We start from the raw sequence: 18,347 nt of genomic DNA on the forward strand, positions 1-18,347 counted from the left end.
AAAGTATGTTGGGAGAGTTGATTCTGTCATTGTTACTTTTCTGGAAAAGAAGAAAAAGTCTTGACGAGTATTTTTTTACAGACCTTTTTGTTTGAATTCTTGAAATACCGACAGTTTGAGAACTCTCTGCGTTAAAGACACAATTTTAGGTTTCTTTCTGCAACTCTAGACATTGGAGTTGTTATGAAGTACAATGCAGTTATTGTTTTCACCACCAAAAGTTTCTATTTTGTAATCTGTATGAGAAATAATAGTCACACTTGTTTTAATAGATTAAACTTTTTCATAGTTTACCTGATAATGTTAGTTACCTTAAGTATCTTTTTAATAGGTTGCAGCAATTAGTGCATGACCTTTGTTTGTGTTTTTTGTTTTTGTTTTTGTTTTTTTTTTTTGAGAGATTGTATCTGTAGGTGAATACTCCCTAGAAAACTATTGGCCCATAGAGTTTATGGAAATCTTTTTTTCCTCTTGCCTCTTTGCCAGAAGTTTGATATAGCCAACAGCACACACAATGCTCATCTTTTATAATGTCTTCAAATTTAAGATTCTTAAATTATTTCAAATTTTTTAATTTCAGAAACTGCCAGAAATATCTGGGATCTTAAACTTTTTAGCATGTTGATTTGGGAATATCAAATAATGAAGACAACTTCACCTTTTTCAGGCCATTCTACAAGAGCAGTGCAGGAAACCAACCATTGCAGGAGGAATAATGAAGGAAGCTTTATTCAAACAAATACTTAGAGTGCTTATGATTTGCTAGGTTTTGTGTAAAGTGTTTTACCTGTTTGTTTAATCCTCATCAGAACTCTGCAGTAAATGGGTCCATTTTTCAGCTGGGGAAAAGCTAAAGTCACCCAAGGTCATAAACTTTTTGTTCATTTTCCTGCAACTCTTACGTCCTCAGCTCTTAACTCTTACATGTATGACTTATTTTGCCATGTATACTTCGCTAGGAACACCCCATCTAAGAATCTTTTTCCCAGAGTAGTCCAAGCTCAAACGTGTCCTACTATTTCCTCTGCTTCTACAATCTTCAACCAAGCTCCCATTCTTCCAATGAGCCCAATCTAATTAAATGAGTAGCTACTAACCCTTAAATTTTCCTAGCAGTGTTTTTACTTTTAATATAAAATGTTTGTTTTAATGACCCTGGAAGTCAAGGACTTTTAATGTGTTCATAGCACAGTATCTGATTTGTGGTAAGTGGTCAATAAGTTTGTTTTAAAAACTGATACAATTCCAAGCAGTGAACCCAGATATTACTCATTCTTGGAGGTAAGATATTGTCTGAATTTCAGTATCATCCATGGCACCTAAATGGCTCAAAGCAAGCCTGTCAAACTCAAAGGCTAACATGGGCCAAATAAACAAGGTTTAAGTTTATGTGGGCCGCAAAAAAACAAAAGCTTCAATTTTCATAGAAACATAGGTTTATTTTGATAGAGACATGCTGAATACTAGTACAAAGGGCTGAAATAAATGAGTAATCATTAACATAAGATAATAGAACATTTTAATAAAAGTTAATTTTTTTCTTGAACATTAACTTACTAGACAGCGAGTAACTGCACAAATAAGTGTAATGCAAATAAACCTATTTTTCTTGTTCTCCGAAATCGAAATATTTCTATTGTGCACACCAAACAAGTCAGTACAAGACTAATGACATGGCAATTGGCTGCTAAAATATTCGCTGTTAGTATTAGTGGAGAGAAGTGGTGCGCCTGCGAGTAAGGCGGATAAGGGAAATGAATGCAACACAATTATAGTAATCAGTCATTATCGAACGTTGTAGTTCGTTATTAATGTATAACAGGATATTGTAAAAATTAAGTTACGAAATTTTTATTAAAACGTTTCTTACATACCATTATATTGGCTGGGCTGCAAAAATACTCCTTGTGGGCCATATGTGGCCCACGGATTGAGAGTTTGTCATGCTTGGCTCAGAGAATATGCCTTCATTTTCAACAAATGAGTGTTCAGCATTACCTTGTTAAGTTAGAAATTGCCAATATTCAATTTCTTGTCAGCAATACTTTGGAAATATATTGTGAGAAGTGGGTGGATTCTGGAGATAGTTTGAAAGTAGAGCAACAGCAATTACCAGTGGTTAGGATGTGGGATGTGAGAATGAAGTCAACAATAAGTAGATTTACCAATGTGTAATTACAGTCATTTAAAATGATAGCTTGTTGCAAAATATAAGTAAAAATGAGAACAGTTTTGAGATGAATATCTAGGATGTCTTTAGGCATAGTATTAGATACATTTGCTCAAGCTGGTTTATATATATAGTCTGATCTCCAAGTGAAGGTGGTCATAGCTGATAACAGAGGGTTTCAGCTATCATACAGACGATCCTTTGTGAAGAGTAGACAGTTGTTTAATAGTAAAGTTAGGATGCTGGTGTAGAATATGTGTGAGTGTGTGTAGGCAAAGGTAGGTTTACAATCCATGTGGGAATAATCCAATAATTAATAAGTATTAGCATACTCACAACTGTACACCTACTTTTGCCTATATAAATGCTTATATATAGATATAAGCATTTACTCTTCTACGTAATTTCATAATTAGTAAAAGGTGCACCTTTTCCCCCAAACTAAAGTAATTCAGACAAAATGGGATAATTTCCTAGCAAACTGCAAATATTCAAAAGTAATTCTGTGAGTACAGTTATCTCTTTAAAGATATTTATAGAGCATTTACAGTGTTCCAGGCAGGGTTCTAGACAGTAGATATATAGCATAAATAAAAATTTCTTTATCAGATTTATCATTAGCTAAAAACCTATTTATGTTTTTTATTAAAATTTTTAACAGAGGCTTCGTATCGAATTCTGCACTTTTTAATAAATTTATTGTTTAAAGTGTTACAGATGTCCCCTTATTTTCCCCCATTGACCTCCTCCACCTACATTTTTATACAATAACTAGAGGCCCGATGCACGAAATTCATGCAAGAGTTAGGCCTTCCTTCTCACGGCTGCCAGCACTGGCTTCCCTCTGGCACCTGGGACCCGGGCTTCCCTTGCAGCCCCAGCTTCATCCAGAAGGTCGTCTGGAAGGACGTCCGGTCTAATTAGTATATGACGCTTTTATTATTATAGATTGTGGCTCAAAACAGCCCATCACAGCTTTCTGTTTTGTAAATGTTTTCTTCAGGTTAAAATTTCTAGAGCTGTAGTAATATAAATTAATATATTATATGTTTTAGAATCCAGTTTTATAACTCTCTGAACTTAGTTATCAGCTTCAAAAATATATGTTAAATTGATATAAAATTCTATCCCTGGCAGAATGGCAAGTTTTCATTAATAACTTTTTATTCTGAAAAATTTAAAACAGAAAAGTAACAAAAAATAGTACATTGAAGAGTTAAGTAACTTTTGTGTGGATTTATCCATTGCTTATAGCCAAATATTCAAAAGTAATTATGTGAGAATGCAGTTACCTTTTTTTCTGAACCATTTGAGAAAACATCATTACACTTTAGGCCTACTTTACCATATATTTTCTAAGAACAAGGGCATTCTCTTATATAGCCATGATATAATTTTCATATTAAGATGACTACATTGATACAAATTTTGTTGTTGTTAATCCTCACTTGAGGATATTTTTTCCATTGAGTTTTTTTGGGGGGTTTTTGTTCGTTTTTTGTTGTTGTTGTTGTTGTTTTAGAGAGTAGAAGGGAGGGAGAGAGAGCGAAGTATTGATGTAAGAGAGACACATCTACTGGTTGCCTCCTGCAAGCATCTAGACCTGGAGCTGAGGATTGAACCTGCAACCCAGGTATGTTTCCTTGACCCTGGAATCGAACTTGAGGCCCTTTGGTGCCGATGCTCCAACTTCTGAGCCACGGGCCACGGTGATACAATATTTTTAACTGATATACAGTTCATATTCATTTATCCAGTTGTCCAAGGAAGACATTTTTTATTTTATCTTTAAAATTTTTATTTATTGATTTTAGAGAGAGGGAAAAAAAGAAACATCACTTTGTCACTTCACTCATTGACACATTCATTGGTTGATTCCTGTATGTGCTCTGACCAGGGATCTAATCTGAAACCTTTACCTGTCTGGGATGACGCTCTAACCAACTATGCTACCCAGCCAGGGAGGAAGGCATTTCTTAGTTCATTGAAGTCTATATGCCTTAAAGTTAATTCTCTTCTTGTCTTTACTTTCCATTCTGCACAAGGTTAGTATATGATCTCAGAGGTGATACAACGTGGGATACTTCAATCCATGCTGCTAACAAGAATTCCACATAACAGTTAAAAAGGGACATTTAAATGTTATTCCACAAAAAATATTTTGAAAAATAAAAACTAATAAATGTAAGAAAATTATAATTTTGTTTAGTAGTCCAGTAGACATAGTAGGGAACCTTGGCTTGCAACTGCTTTGAGTATTAATGTTTGTATCAGTCAGGATTTTCTTAAATGCAAGCAGCAAAAAATTTTAACCATAAAAGGAATTTATTAAAAAGATAAAGGACACCCCCTGGCTAGTGTTTCTCAGTGGTTTGAGTGTCAGCTGAAGACCAATTCCAGGTTAAGGGCACATACCTGGGTTGCATGTTCAACCCCCAGTCCCAGTGTGAAAGAGGCAACCAGTCAATGTGTCTCTCTCACTTTGATGTTTCTCTTTCTCTCTCTCTTCCCACCACCTCCCCCACCCTGCCTCCCACTCTCTAAAATTCAGTGGAAAAAATATCCTTGGGTGAAGATTAACAAAACAAAAACAAAGATAAAGGACACTACCAAAATTTGTAGGAAGGTTATGGAACCTGTCTTGGAAAATGTTCAGGAAAGGAAACTGTCAGGCCATAGTCCTAATCAAGCCACAGGCCATCCCAGAAAAGATACTAGTACTGAATCCACTGAGGATCAAATTCACTGATATGGGACTCCATTGCTATTTGCCACCAAAATGGATTCTCTTCATGCTCTGCTTCTTTAAGCCCTATAGGTTGAGGACTGGTATCTCTAATTGACTTAGTCTAGATCGAAGACAAAAAAAGATTATAAAACCATATCTAGGCTTTTTGGCTTCTATAGAGAAGTCAGGCTCTGCCTTAGGATGAGGATTTTTCTAAAAATAGGAAGATGTTTGGTGGTCAAAAAATTAATCCTCTAAACATGTTAACTTAAATTCATACTGTTTATGGGAAATCTTTTGGTAAGTTGTTTAGTATGAAACAACTAAATAATATTTATATATGAAATTGAGAATTGCCGGGCCAGAGTGCCTCAGTGGTTGAGCATCGACCAACCTATATACCAGGAAGTCAGGGTTTGATTCTCAGGCAGGGCACATGCCCAAGTTATGGGCTTGATCCCCAGTAAAGGGGGATGCAGGAGGCAGTAGAGCAATGATTCTCTCTCATCATTGATGTTTCTATCTCTCTCCCTTCTCTGAAATCAATGAAAATATATTTAAAAATAAATAAAATTGAGAATTAACTTTGTAAAATATAGAGCATTCTACAAACTAAAAAACCTGTGTGTTTTCTGTTGAAAGTATCCTATATAATAAAAGACTAATATGCAAATCGACCGAACGGCAGAACAACCAGTTGCTATGACACGCACTGATCACCAGGGGGCAGACACTCAACACAGGAGCTGCTCCCTAGTGGTCAGTGTGCTCCCACAGAAGCTGAGTTCACTGCTGGTGAGCGCAGCGGCGATGGCAGGAGCCTCTCCTGCCTCCGAAGCAGCACTAAGGATGTCTGACTGACAGCTTAGGCCCGCTCCCTAAGCCATCAGTCGGACATCCCCTGAGGACTCCTGGACTTCAAGAGAGCACAGGCCTGGCTGAGGGACACACACACACACACTCATGCACTGGGCCTCTAATTTTGTCTATAAAAAGGATCTGCAGATTTCGAATTTGGGCTTTCTGTCTCAAACTCCTATTTAGCAAATAGACGTAGAAAGTTATAACATCATTAAGTTTTTAAAATTTTGAGATAGGTATTAGTGATTAACTTATTTGTAAAAAGAAAAAAGTAATGTAATGCTGTACTTTTATTAGTACAAGAAAAAAAGATTTTGTCCTTTGATTTCTTTGATATGAAAATGTTATATATGTTACTTGTACTTTATTGTAATGGTGCCTAAGGCTGAGAGCAAGTTGTTTCTGTAACTTCCTCCGAAGAGCATTTCTCTAAACGGCTGTGTGTAGAGTTAATTCATAGAGGCTCCTGGAGCTTACATCAAATAAACAAATGAAAGGCAATACAAACCACAGTGATTGATTGATTGATTGATTATCAGTTTGTTGTTCCACTTACTTATTGGTTGACTTTTGTATGTGCCCTGACTGGGTTCGAACCAGAAACCTTGGCATATCAGGGTGACACTCTAACCAACTGATATACCCAGGCAAGGCCCCATAGTGCTTTTTAGAGTAGCTTAATCTTTTTTTTTTTTCCTCACATCTTCAGATTAGTTAATGTCACTCAGAAAATGTTTCTCAGATGTTAAAATCCAGGTTCCCTAAATATGATGTACTTGTCACTAGGTTATCTAGCTTTTTAAAAATACGTAGATGTTAGAATTAAATTTTCAGAAGAGCCATTTTTAAAATATATATATTTTTTTATTGTTAACAGCATTACACATGTTCCCCGTTCCCCACACACCCACCCACCCACCTATCTCCTACCACACCCTGGTGATTTTTTTTTTTTTTTTTTTCATTTAGTCATTGTAATCCTGAGAATTTCTTATGGGTACAAGAGTCAAGTGAGACACAGAAGAGTTACAGAGAAAGTTCAGTTCTCATATAATCTTCACCCATACTCCCTTAATGTTAACAACTTACATAACCATGGTATACTTATCAAAACTAAGAAATTAGCATGGTACAATGCAAGGTTTATTCCAGTTTCCCCAGTTTTTCCACTAATGTCTTTTTTCTATTCCAAGATCCATTCCAAGATACCACTGTATTTAGTTTTGTCTCTTTATTCTCCTTTAATATGAGAAGATAACTTTAATGATCATGGAACTTTTGAAGGGTACTGTTTCTTCACTGTTCAGTGACTACTTTTCTCAGTATACTCTGTTAATTCGAATTGAGTCACTAAGACTAACCTAGACTGAAGGAGAGAGAAAATAAGCTCCACTTCATAGAGGAAGGCATATCAAAGAATTTGTGAATATACGTTAAAACAATCATTTCATTGGTTGAAACCAGTAATTAATAAGTATTTTATGGGAGATAATTTAAGGCTCTACACACCCTATTTCTCCTTAAAATTACATCAACTATAAAATATCCATGGGTGGATTTTGCCATTCGCAGTTACTATTGTGGTTTTTTAATGATCATTTTCCTCATTCCTTCTACATTTATTAGAGTTCTGCAAGAAAAAGCTATCTCCTCCCCCATCCAGGATTCAGTCAAGTATTATTTATTATATTTAGTTGTCAGTGTCTTTTTAAGTCCTTTAAATGAAGAACAGTCCTCCCCCCCTTTTTAAAATATATTATTGATTTCAGAGAAGAAGGGAGAGGGAGAGAGAGAGAAACATCAATGATGAGAATCATTTATCGGCTGCCTCCTGCATGGCCCACACTAGGGATCAAGCCCACAACCCAGGCATGTGCTCTGACTGGGAATTGAACCGTGACCTCCTGGTTCATATGTCCATGCTCAACCTTTGAGCCACGCTAGCCGGGCTTCCCTTTTATTACTTTGTTTTAGAACAAGAATATTTTGAAGAGATCAAGTAAGTTGCCTTATACAGTATCCCATATCTAAATATATGTGATTGTTTTATATGTCCAATATTTGGTAAGCTTTAGTCTAAATTTAAGCTTGACTAGATTCAAGTTAGACCTTTTTGAGTTGACTACTTCACAGGTGATGTTGTATAATTCATATTGAACACACAATGTCTCATCTATAAAGTGATTTAAAGTTTGATCACTGGGTCAAAATGGTAAAACAGCCAAAGCTCTCACTTTTTTTTTTTTTCAATCCTCACTTGAGGATATTTTTCCATTGATTTTTAGAGAGAATGGAAGAGAGAAGGAGAGACAGAAAGAAACGTCGATGTGAGAGAAACACATCAGTTGATTGCCTCCTGCAGGAGCCCTGACCAGGGCCCCAGGCCAGGGAAGAGCCTGCAACCTAGGTACATGCCCTTGACCGGAATCAAACCTGGACCCTTTGGTCCGCAGGCTGATGCTCTATCCCCTGAGCCAAACTGGCTAGGGCTCTCCCTTTTTTTTTTTTTTTTTTTTATGTTTTTATTGAGTTGAGAGAGAGAGGAATGAAAAATATACCCTTGGGTGAGGATTAATAACAAAAAAGATACGGACTCTTTTCCCAGAAAAATAAACATTTATACATGTCAGAAACATGGATTCATTTCCTTCCATTTACCCATTCAACAAACATTGAGTGGTGAAGGCACTGGAATAGGTTAAAATGGTAAAGGGAGAAGTACTGAATCTATCAGATAGAATAATGATACTCAAAAAAGCAAAGCTAACATCTACCCAATAACACTTTTTCCAAGATCCAAGGTTAGTATTATACCAAGTCCTTGTTCTGAAACTCAGTAATTAGAGGGAAAGAAGCATTATCTCCTATAAGCATTTACCTTGCCTTTTGATTAGAAACTCCAGTGTAGTGTAATCTAATAGCTCTAGTTCAGGGGTGGGCAAACTTTTTGACTCGAGGGCCACAATGGGTTCTTAAACTGGACCGGAGGGCCGGAACAAAAGCATGGATGGAGTGTTTGTGTGAACTAATATAAATTCAAGGTAAACATCATTACATAAAAGGGTACGGTCTTTTTTTTTTTAGTTTTATTCATTTCAAACGGGCCAGATCCAGCCCGCGGGCCGTAGTTTGCCCACGGCTGCTCTAGTTGATGAGGGAAAAGCTCTTTACAGAAAAATGCTAATCAATAAATTTAGGCAGACCACATTAAATTAACTATGTGTAAGTCCTATGGGTATTATACCATGAGTATTTTCAGGCTGCCAAAGTTATCACATAGATCACTTAACAACTGGGAAGGGAAAACCCTATTTTAAAAGTGAGAACTTTGGTCGCAGCCGGTGTTGCTCAGTGGTTGAGCATTGACCTATGAGCCAGGAGTTGATGGTTCTATTCCCAGTGAGGGCACGTGCACGGGCTGCGGGCTTGATCCCTAGTAGGGCATGTGCAGGAGGCAGCCTCTCTCACATTGATACTTCTCTCTCACTTAAAAAAAAATTTTTTTTTTTTATTGATTTCAGAGAGGAGAGGGAGAGAGGTAGAAACATCAATGATGAGAGAATCATCAATTGGCTGCCTCCTGCACACCCTGAAATGGAGGTCGAGCCCACAACCAGGGCATATGCCCTGACCTGGAATCAAACCCTGATTTCCTGGTTCATAGGTCAATATTCAACCACTGAGCAACACTGGCCAGGCTCCATTGATTTTTAGAGAGTGGAAGGGAGGGAAGGGGGAAGAGAGAGAGAGAGAGAGAGAAACATCGATTGGTTGCCTCCCGGATCAAGCCTGAAACCCTCTAACCAGTGAGCCAAACCAGTCAGGGCAAGTCTGGATCTTTCAACCCGTTTTCTGTTTCTAAAGGATTCTTGGCAGAAGAATAAGAAATACAATTGTTGAGAGTCTACATTCTCTATTTCAGAAGTGATAACCCTCTAACATGTCTAGAGGTAATCGGGTTTCAAAGTCCCATTTTGAAAATTTATTTATAAACTCTTTAAATAAAGATTATCCCAGTCATGTGGTCTGCTAATACACTATACTAGTTATGTTTGCTAGTCACAAATGCATATTATCTGTCCATATCCACTGATCAGTGATATCCACTGAAAGGTTTTTCCATCCCTTTGTGAGCATTTACAACACCTGATAAATTATTTACCTGTGATTTTTCAAAAAATACGTTTATTGTGTAAACCAAAGTAAACCTAAATTGGATAGTGTTAGGAGAATTGTGAATTAAAAATTGGGAAATTTTATTGTTCTTAGGAATACTGTAGTAGAAAGAATTGCAAAGGTTTCCACTATTGTTTGTATAAAATGTTCTGTATATCTAATGATTCATTTGAGAAATTTTTAAAGCAATATCTTTCTAAGGTAAGCCTAGGAACTTGGAAATAACAGGTTTAATTTGCAACACCTTGTCTAAAAACACACATTAGCTTTCTCTCTACTAGCAGTGTCTAATATACTTGCAGGTTGCACATATTACATCCATTTTGAAAAAGATTTTAGAGTTTCAGCAAACTTTTATAAGCTATTCCCAAATAGTGTAGTTTAGGGTAAAGATCTACCTACTCCTAAACTCATTTTTCAATAAGCAACTGTAGAAACTGATCAAAAGAAGCAAATTTAAATGGTAAATATTTTTTTTTGTGTTTCAGATATGTCGGTAACCTTTCCAGAGATGTGACAGAAGCTCTAATTCTTCAGCTCTTTAGCCAGATTGGACCTTGTAAAAACTGCAAAATGATTATGGATGTAAGGGTATTTTACTTTAGTTAACTTTTCTTCTTTTTTATGTATATTATTTAAATCCATTACTTCCAGGAACTCTCAAATTAGTTTATATAGTCTGAATGCATAGGGATTTTAGTCAATTTGTAGTGAATTAGTTTTGGACACTGAGTTTTATTTGTTTTATTAAATAAAGGAAGAGCAGAACTAATTTCTAGAGTAGATGAGAAATATACACCTTTTAAAGGTGCATTGACATATCAGAATTGTTTATTTTATATGTGGTATTAGTTGATAGCCTAATTAAGAAATTCAGTTATTACAATTAGATTAGGACATTGGGTCAAAAAAATAGACATGTGATACTGTGAAATGTTTGTAACTTTATTTTTAAAGGCTGTGATTCAAGTTTTTCTTGCATTATGGCAATTACCATCCTTCAGACCTTAATGTATAGAAAAAATTAATTCATCTAATTGGTGTTAACTCTGAATCGTAACATGCATAAAAAGACATTTAAAAATTTTTTGATGGGAAAGACAGTGCTAATGAGAATCCATTTATCCACAGTCTTTCCTTTTAGTTTTCTTTTCTCCAGGAAAAAAAATCATATACCAGTATGTGTATCTGCTACTTTTTTTTTCTATTGTTTTCCAGTTTATCTCTTTTTTTACTTCGTATTTAGAAAGTAATTGTTTAGCCTGACAGGTATGGCTCAGTTGGTTGGGCATCATCCAGTGCATTTAAAGTTTGCCTGTTTGATTGGATTTCAGGCTCAGTCCCCAGTAGGGGGCGTGCGGGATGCAGCCAATCAATGTTTCCCACTCTCTCAAAAAATGAATAAAAATATATTTTTAAAAGTAATTGTTTAGCCAATTGGCTTTTTTTTTTGTTGTCTAAGATTTTAAAAGGTCAAACCTTCTAAGTAGCAGGGTCTTCTGCATTTAATATAGATGGCTTCAATTAATGTTTTTGTTCTTTATTTTCTTTTAAGTGTTTTCTTTATATTTAATATCTGTATGCCCTTGGATAAAGAAGAAAAGATCCCTGTATCCATAAAGAAATATAAAGTGGAGACTGGAAAATGATGGAGAACTTAAAACCAGTTTTCCTTGATGTGGGTCTACTTCCTTGTCCCAGTAATAGCATTTTTTAAATGCTTACTTGTTATTTTAACCCTGATGCATATCACAAATGTTAAACAGAAACTTTGTAAAGCACATTATTCCCATTTAATATATGCAGAATTAAGGCAAAGCAGCCCTGGCTGGTGGGCTCAGTGGTTAGAGTTCACAGAATGGTCTCAGGTTCGATTCCCATTCAAGAGCATGTATCTGGGTTGCAGTTTGATCCCCTGCTCCAGTCAGGAGTGTGTGGGAGGCAACCAATCGATGTGTCTCTCTCACATCAATATTTCTCTACCCTCCCCCCACCCTTCCACACTCTCTCTCTAAAAAAAAAATCAATGGGAAAAAATATCCTTAGTGAGGATTTACAACAACCCCCCCCCCCCAAAAAAAAAACCACCAAACAAACAAAAAAAAAACAAACAGAAATAAGGCGAAGCAAGCATGTATATTCAGATTGAACTATCTGAATATAACGCCTCTTCATTGGTTTATAGGCTGCCATTCTCTCCTTGTCTGGTTCATTCTTGATACTTGTCTGGTAAAGATCACTAGGCAAAATATTAATGACTGCTTGACCTTCAGAAAAGACTAGCTGTGTTAGCCTTTGCCACTTTGTATAAATTTTGGTTTTTTATCACTCAAAGGCTTAGATTAACATTTTGTTTTTATTATTATTAAAGTCTATATTTCAGTCTCTTCATATTGTAGGACTGGTGTTCATATTTATGCATTTTACACTTCCTGGAGTATTGAGACTGATAATGTGTATGCTTACATTCTTCTTATCTAAAAATAGTTTTTTGGGGGGTACAAATCAACTAACTAAAGTGATATTCTTTTTCAGTTTATTGCTCTACTCTTAAATATATTACTTTTTCTATGCCTATCAACATTGATCTTTGTAGTAGAATTCTCATTAAGTGTAGTGTTAGTTTGAATTACACAATTTTTAAAACATTTTTATATTCCCTAATGTTTTTTAAATAAAATATTGGGTAATGTCAATATCAATTTGTGATTACCTCTAAAATTCTTTTTTTTTTTTTTCAATCTGCATCCGAGGATATTTTTTCCATTGATTTTTAGAGAGACTGGAAGGGAAGGAGGGAGAGGGAAAGAGAGACATTGATTGGTTATCTCTCACAAGCTCTGACTGGGGCTGGGAATCAAACCTATAACCCTTCTGTGCATGGGCCAACCCTCTAACCACTGGGCAGCACTGGCCAGAGCCTCTAAATTTCTTAAAGGTCATTACCAATGAATTTTTTAAACTATTGTGCTTGAAACAATATGCTACCTTTATTTTGGTATCATTCTAGTCTTTTTTAAAATACATTTTTATTTTAGAGAGGGGGAGGGGGAGGGAAAGACATCATCATCAGCTGCCTTCTGCACACCCCCTACGTAGGATCCAGCCAGCAACCCAGGCATGTGCCCTGACTGAGAATCAAACCAGACACCTCTTGGTGCATGGGACATGCTCAATCCACTGAGCGACACTGGCCGGGCTCATTGTAGTCGTTTACTTATTTTAGGAGAGTATAGAAAGAATTTTTAAATACTCTATGAAGTCATTTTATATTTTGCACTGATAGGTATAAGATATTGGGTATTTTTTCTGCCTTGATTTATAATAAAACATCCAGGCTTCACATATTATCAAATGTCAACTACCTGGAACACCAGCAAAAAAGAGAGAATTTTTAAAAGACTACTAAGCAGCTGAAAAATGATGTCAGAAAGTCCAAATTCTAAAACCTACTCTAAAACTCTACTTAGCAAAGGACCTCTTCAGTTTTCAGAGTCTATTTATATTTTATAAACAAGCTTGAGATAGTTGGTTGATATTTTCTGCTACTCACTAAGTTAGAGGTAGCAAGTCTTTGTGTACATTTATGTACATAAAAGGTAACATCACAGGGAAGAGGCAGAAAAACCAATACCAACACTTGAGAATATAGGATTCCAGTCAAATTTAACCTCTGTAGCTTAAAAAAAGATTGAATTGTATAATGATGGGGAGAATGTAGCTATATTCATCTGTCCATAATTAGGACATTTAATTATTAATAAAAGATTATATATAGTAGAATAGTATAACTTGTTAATAAAGATAGCTTTCTATAAAAATAGATCATTTTTTAAAAATAGATTTTATTGATTTTAGAGAGGAAGGGAGAGGGAGAGAGAGATAGAAACATCAATGATGAGAGAGATCATTGATTGGCTGCTTCCTGCACGCCCCCTACTTGGGATTGAGCCCGAAACCCAGGCATGTGCCCTTAGCCGGAATCGAACCTGGGACCCTTCAGTCCACAGGCCGACGCTCTATCCATTGGGCCAAACCAGCTAGGGCAAAAATAGATCATTTTTAAAAAATAATATATTTTTATTGATTTCAGGGAGGAAGGAGAGGGAGAGAGAGATAGAAACATCAATGATGAGAGAGAATCATTAACTGGCTGCCTTCTGCATGCCCCACACTGGGAATTGAGCCCACAACACGGGCCCCTATCGGGGATCAAACCACCGGGAATCGAATCGTGACCTTTTGGTTTATAGGTCAGTGCTCAACCACTGAGCAACACCGTCCTGGCAAAAATAGCTCATTTTTAAGTGTTTATTTCCTTATCTAAAGATTTACTTGTGGAATGGATCCTCTATTTTCCATTGGCCTGGTAAATGAGATGTTATAATTTTAAGGTAATGGGAATATACAACTTAAAATTGGCTATTGTGTTTTTTTCTTCAACAGACAGCTGGAAATGATCCATATTGTTTTGTGGAGTTTTATGAGCATCGTCATGCAGCTGCAGCACTGGCTGCTATGAATGGGCGGAAGATAATGGGTAAGGTAAGCTGTCATAATTAAAGGTGACTTGAACTAGAAATTTTTTGTTGTTGTTAATCCTCAACTTGAGGATGTTTTTGTTCATTGATTTTTTTTAGAGAGAGCAGAAGGGAGGGAAGCAGGGAGGGAGGGGAGAAGGGAGGGAGACACACACACCACATAGATGTGAGACACATCAATTGGTTGCCTCCCGCCTGCACCCTAACTGGGGTGGGGGTCAAATCTGAAACTGGTCACTTAGCTACACTGGCCAGGCCAAACTAGAAATTTCAGTTGCACAGCTTTGTTTACTTTTTAGAAACATTATATTTACTTTATCGCAAAAAATCACATTATTAAAAAGGTGAGCTAAAGCTTTTAGAGGACATGTTTATTGCACATGATAAATACTAAAATATTTATTGAATTACTCAAGCTTGGATGAAACATCTAGGAACATTGGATACTAATGGGAAAGACTAGAAGGCAAAAGTTTATTGGTACTTTAGATAAAAAAGGTTGATTCAACATTAACAGATAAGTATATAAGATTAGGATTTGACAACATTATTTACATAGGTGTAGGTTAAATGATAAGAAACTTTGACCAGAACTGATACCTATTTCATCTCAAAGATACACATTCCTATGTGTATACAGATGCAAATCTTATAATATCTGATTTTGAGCTTTATTTTTATGGAATATAAATGTAGAAAAAATTTTTTTAGGAAGTCAAAGTGAATTGGGCAACAACCCCCAGCAGTCAGAAGAAAGATACAAGCAGTAAGTATATATTTTACTCTTTGAACATTTGTTTTTATTGTACACAGTAGTTGTATTGTAAAGCATAAAAACATCATACGTGTTTGCAGTAATGTTTTGATCTTTATCCTAAGATATGATTGAATGTGTTTGTGTTAATAAATTTAAGAACAAATCTAATCTTTGTCATCAGGTAGTACCGTTGTCAACACACAGCGTTCACAAGGTAATTGTATCTTCTTAAACATAAAATGAAATCTCTTGAAAGGGTATTCACTAACCACCTGAAGTTGTTGTTTTTTTGTTTGTTTGTTTTATATTGGGGGGAGTGGGGAGGGAGGTGGTTGTATTTCTATTTGTCTCTGGCAATATTTTTCCCCCTTCTTCCCAGTGTTGACCAAGTGTGGCTTGTCCACTACTTTGGTGCTATTTCAAGCTCTCTGACCCTCTTGGAGGCAGCTGATGCCTTAGAAATACTTTCACCAACTAAAGGGCAAGATACCCTGCTTCCTTGAGGTCACGATCTGTGCTCCATATCCAGATCTTCTGATTGCTTGAGTTGCTCCTGAAACTGTTTCCCAAATGGCAACACAATATGTTGCTTAAGGCCTGCCAAGTAGGGGTAACTTTTCTTTCCAAATATATTTTGTCAAAATTAATATATATGTCTATTTAAAAATGTTGATACAACTATTTTGTATTTTTTAAGTGTTTCTTTTCTTGAGCATTGTCTTTTTTTTAAAACTTCACATGAGATCGTTATTTCTCTCCAATGCTTTTTTAATGGCTCTAATATAAAATGAAGGGATTACTGTTTTCATTTTGTTGCCTTCAGTCTTAGTTCACATGCACATGGATTCACATAAACTGAATGGTGTAATGTCTGGGCAACCAAAACTGTTGGCTTTTGAGAAAACTGTCAAATACTTTAACATCAAACTGTTGCAATGCAAGGTATTTCTTTGCTTGTTCTTCACAAAATATGGTTAAACCAAGTATATCATGTCTAGCTTCAGTGAATTGTCTTAACTGAGGCAAATCTAGTCTACATAACTCACAATACCACTATTTTATTTTAAATTGTAAAGCTTTATTATAGTGGTAAACTGGTTAAATGTAAATAATTACTATTAAAACAGTAATGAAGTCATTAATTTTTTTATGCAAAACATATATTATTAGTTTATTTTCTTAGGCCAGAATAACAATTGGCTGTAAGCAGAATATCTGTCAGATATATCAGTCTTTAGGAGGTATTGTCACCTTGATTCATTATGTTTAAAATTGATAGAATTTGTGTAGATATAGAGTAGTGTTTTATTTGTATGCTACTATAATCCATAAATTATTTTAAGAATAATTTATTGAATAAATTTTAGTATTTTTAAATTCTAAAATTTTATTTTTCTTTTCACTTCCCCTTACCTTCCCCTTATAAGATCATTTCCATGTCTTTGTTGGTGATCTCAGTCCAGAAATAACAACTGAAGATATAAAAGCTGCATTTGCGCCATTTGGAAGAATATCGTAAGTAACAGAAGATACTTTTAATTAGAAACAATCTTATTTAGAAGTACTTTGAAAATATACTGTGAATTTTGTTTATTAATTTTCACACTTGAATATAAGGTATTACATTGTTTAGAGGCTATTTAAGCAGTTAAGAGCCAAAGATTTTTTTTCCATTAAATAAATCTTTGGTCTTCAATTATCTTAAAGTCTTTTTTTCAATTAGCATTAGCTTTTAAGAGACAGATTTACTATTCTACATATTGCTTCATGTATAAGTGTCTTGCTAGCTTGGTCATAGTCTTTAGTAAACTTGTGCTGTGACTAAGGAATTTAGACCTTTTGGGCACTTCTATGATACCATGCATTTTGTGTTAATATATTTTAACAAAAAGAAACCTCATTTTAACCCCCAAAATAGTTACTAAGTGTTAATTTCAAGGCAACCAACCCTTTTGTTGTTGTTACTAACAACAACAGTAATAATGCCTTTTAGTTTCTTGTGAAGCTCTGTCCTGCTCGCATTTGTTATTAAATATACAGTTTAAGCCCTTTGTAAATAGCTCACTCAAGGTAGTATTCATCAGAAAAAAATTCTAATATTTTGAAAAACATGCCATAATAGAGTAAGAATAATAATTTGATAACAGTATTTTTTTGCATGTAATCACTGAATTTAGAAAACAGAATTTTTTTAGAGTTTCTGGTTACTTTATTATTGTTCCAGCTAGAAGAGTAGTACATTATCTTAACTGAAGCACAAAGGAAACACTAGCTTTGGTTTGGTTTCATGAGCAGACCAACAGCAAAGATGAGGTGAGGAGAAAGTTAAGTGCCAATAGAACAGGTGATGAATTTTGGGAGTTTTCGTTTGAAGAGTTGTAGTTCATTGGTAGGATGATGAACATGCATAGTTAGAGGCAATTGCAAAATTATGGTCTAACAAACAGACTCTTTTGTTAGGTGACATTTTCCTTTATGAGAACTGATTGGGAAAATAAGTTCTAATTTATTGTTCCCTTTAATCTGTCATAGGGTTTTGATGATGGTTAACTTGCTTTCAAGTATCTAGACTGGAAGGTATTAACCCTTGGCCTCTCAAAGGCTCTATAAATCTCTGTATGCAAAAGTGTTGTGTTTGTTTTCCTTTTGGTGTGGAGTATCTTTTGTAAGTTTTATTCTATTTTCAGAGTAGTCATAGGACCATAAAAGGATTAAAGAAGGATTAAAGAACCCTGGTCTAGATATTTGCTGCTTCTTCCTTAGAGAATCCTTTCAGAAATAAGTAAGAATTAAATGTATTTCAAGGCTAACATTTCCGGAAACTTAACTCTAGAAAGAAAATTTTCTAACATTTTAACAGGTTATATAGCTATTTTATTAAATGCTTTAATTTTGATTGAAGTAAATTCTGAAAACATGGAAACTTTAGTTTGGGATTAGATAGAGATTATTTAACAGTGAGCTCAAGTTAAATGACATTCAAATTTTAGTAATTTCATGACTTTTTAATTGTGGATCAATAATTTCTTTTTGTTAAATATGTTGGTATCATAATTATAGTCTAGATTTTATTAAGGCCAACCATGGTTATATATATATAATATATATTATACA

The 18,347-nt window shown here is 35.2% G+C and overlaps 1 protein-coding gene across 8 annotated transcripts in view; it reads left to right on the plus strand.

Annotated features, from left to right (window-relative positions):
• The window catches only part of TIA1 (TIA1 cytotoxic granule-associated RNA binding protein), a 30,701-nt gene that overhangs the window by 1,173 nt on the left and 11,181 nt on the right, over window positions 1–18,347 (plus strand). For 4 of the 8 annotated variants that reach the window (XR_313686.2, XR_313687.2, XM_005867788.2 and 1 more), the window contains exons 2-6: window positions 10,424–10,526; window positions 14,382–14,480; window positions 15,188–15,242; window positions 15,415–15,447; window positions 16,661–16,748. Coding sequence is in view for 6 of the 8 variants with exons in the window: in XM_005867788.2 (XP_005867850.1) it covers window positions 10,424–10,526; window positions 14,382–14,480; window positions 15,188–15,242; window positions 15,415–15,447; window positions 16,661–16,748 (378 nt within the window). In the remaining 2 variants the exon portion in view is untranslated. Of the gene's footprint in view, window positions 1–1,970; window positions 1,985–10,423; window positions 10,527–14,381; window positions 14,481–15,187; window positions 15,243–15,414; window positions 15,448–16,660; window positions 16,749–18,347 lie in introns of those variants that run through there. The other 4 variants (XM_005867790.2, XM_014540940.1, XM_005867791.2 and 1 more) reach the window with 4 other exon arrangements.

The sequence above is a fragment of the Myotis brandtii genome, unplaced genomic scaffold, assembly GCF_000412655.1.
Source record: "Myotis brandtii unplaced genomic scaffold, ASM41265v1 scaffold251, whole genome shotgun sequence".
Taxonomy (NCBI): domain Eukaryota; kingdom Metazoa; phylum Chordata; class Mammalia; order Chiroptera; family Vespertilionidae; genus Myotis; species Myotis brandtii.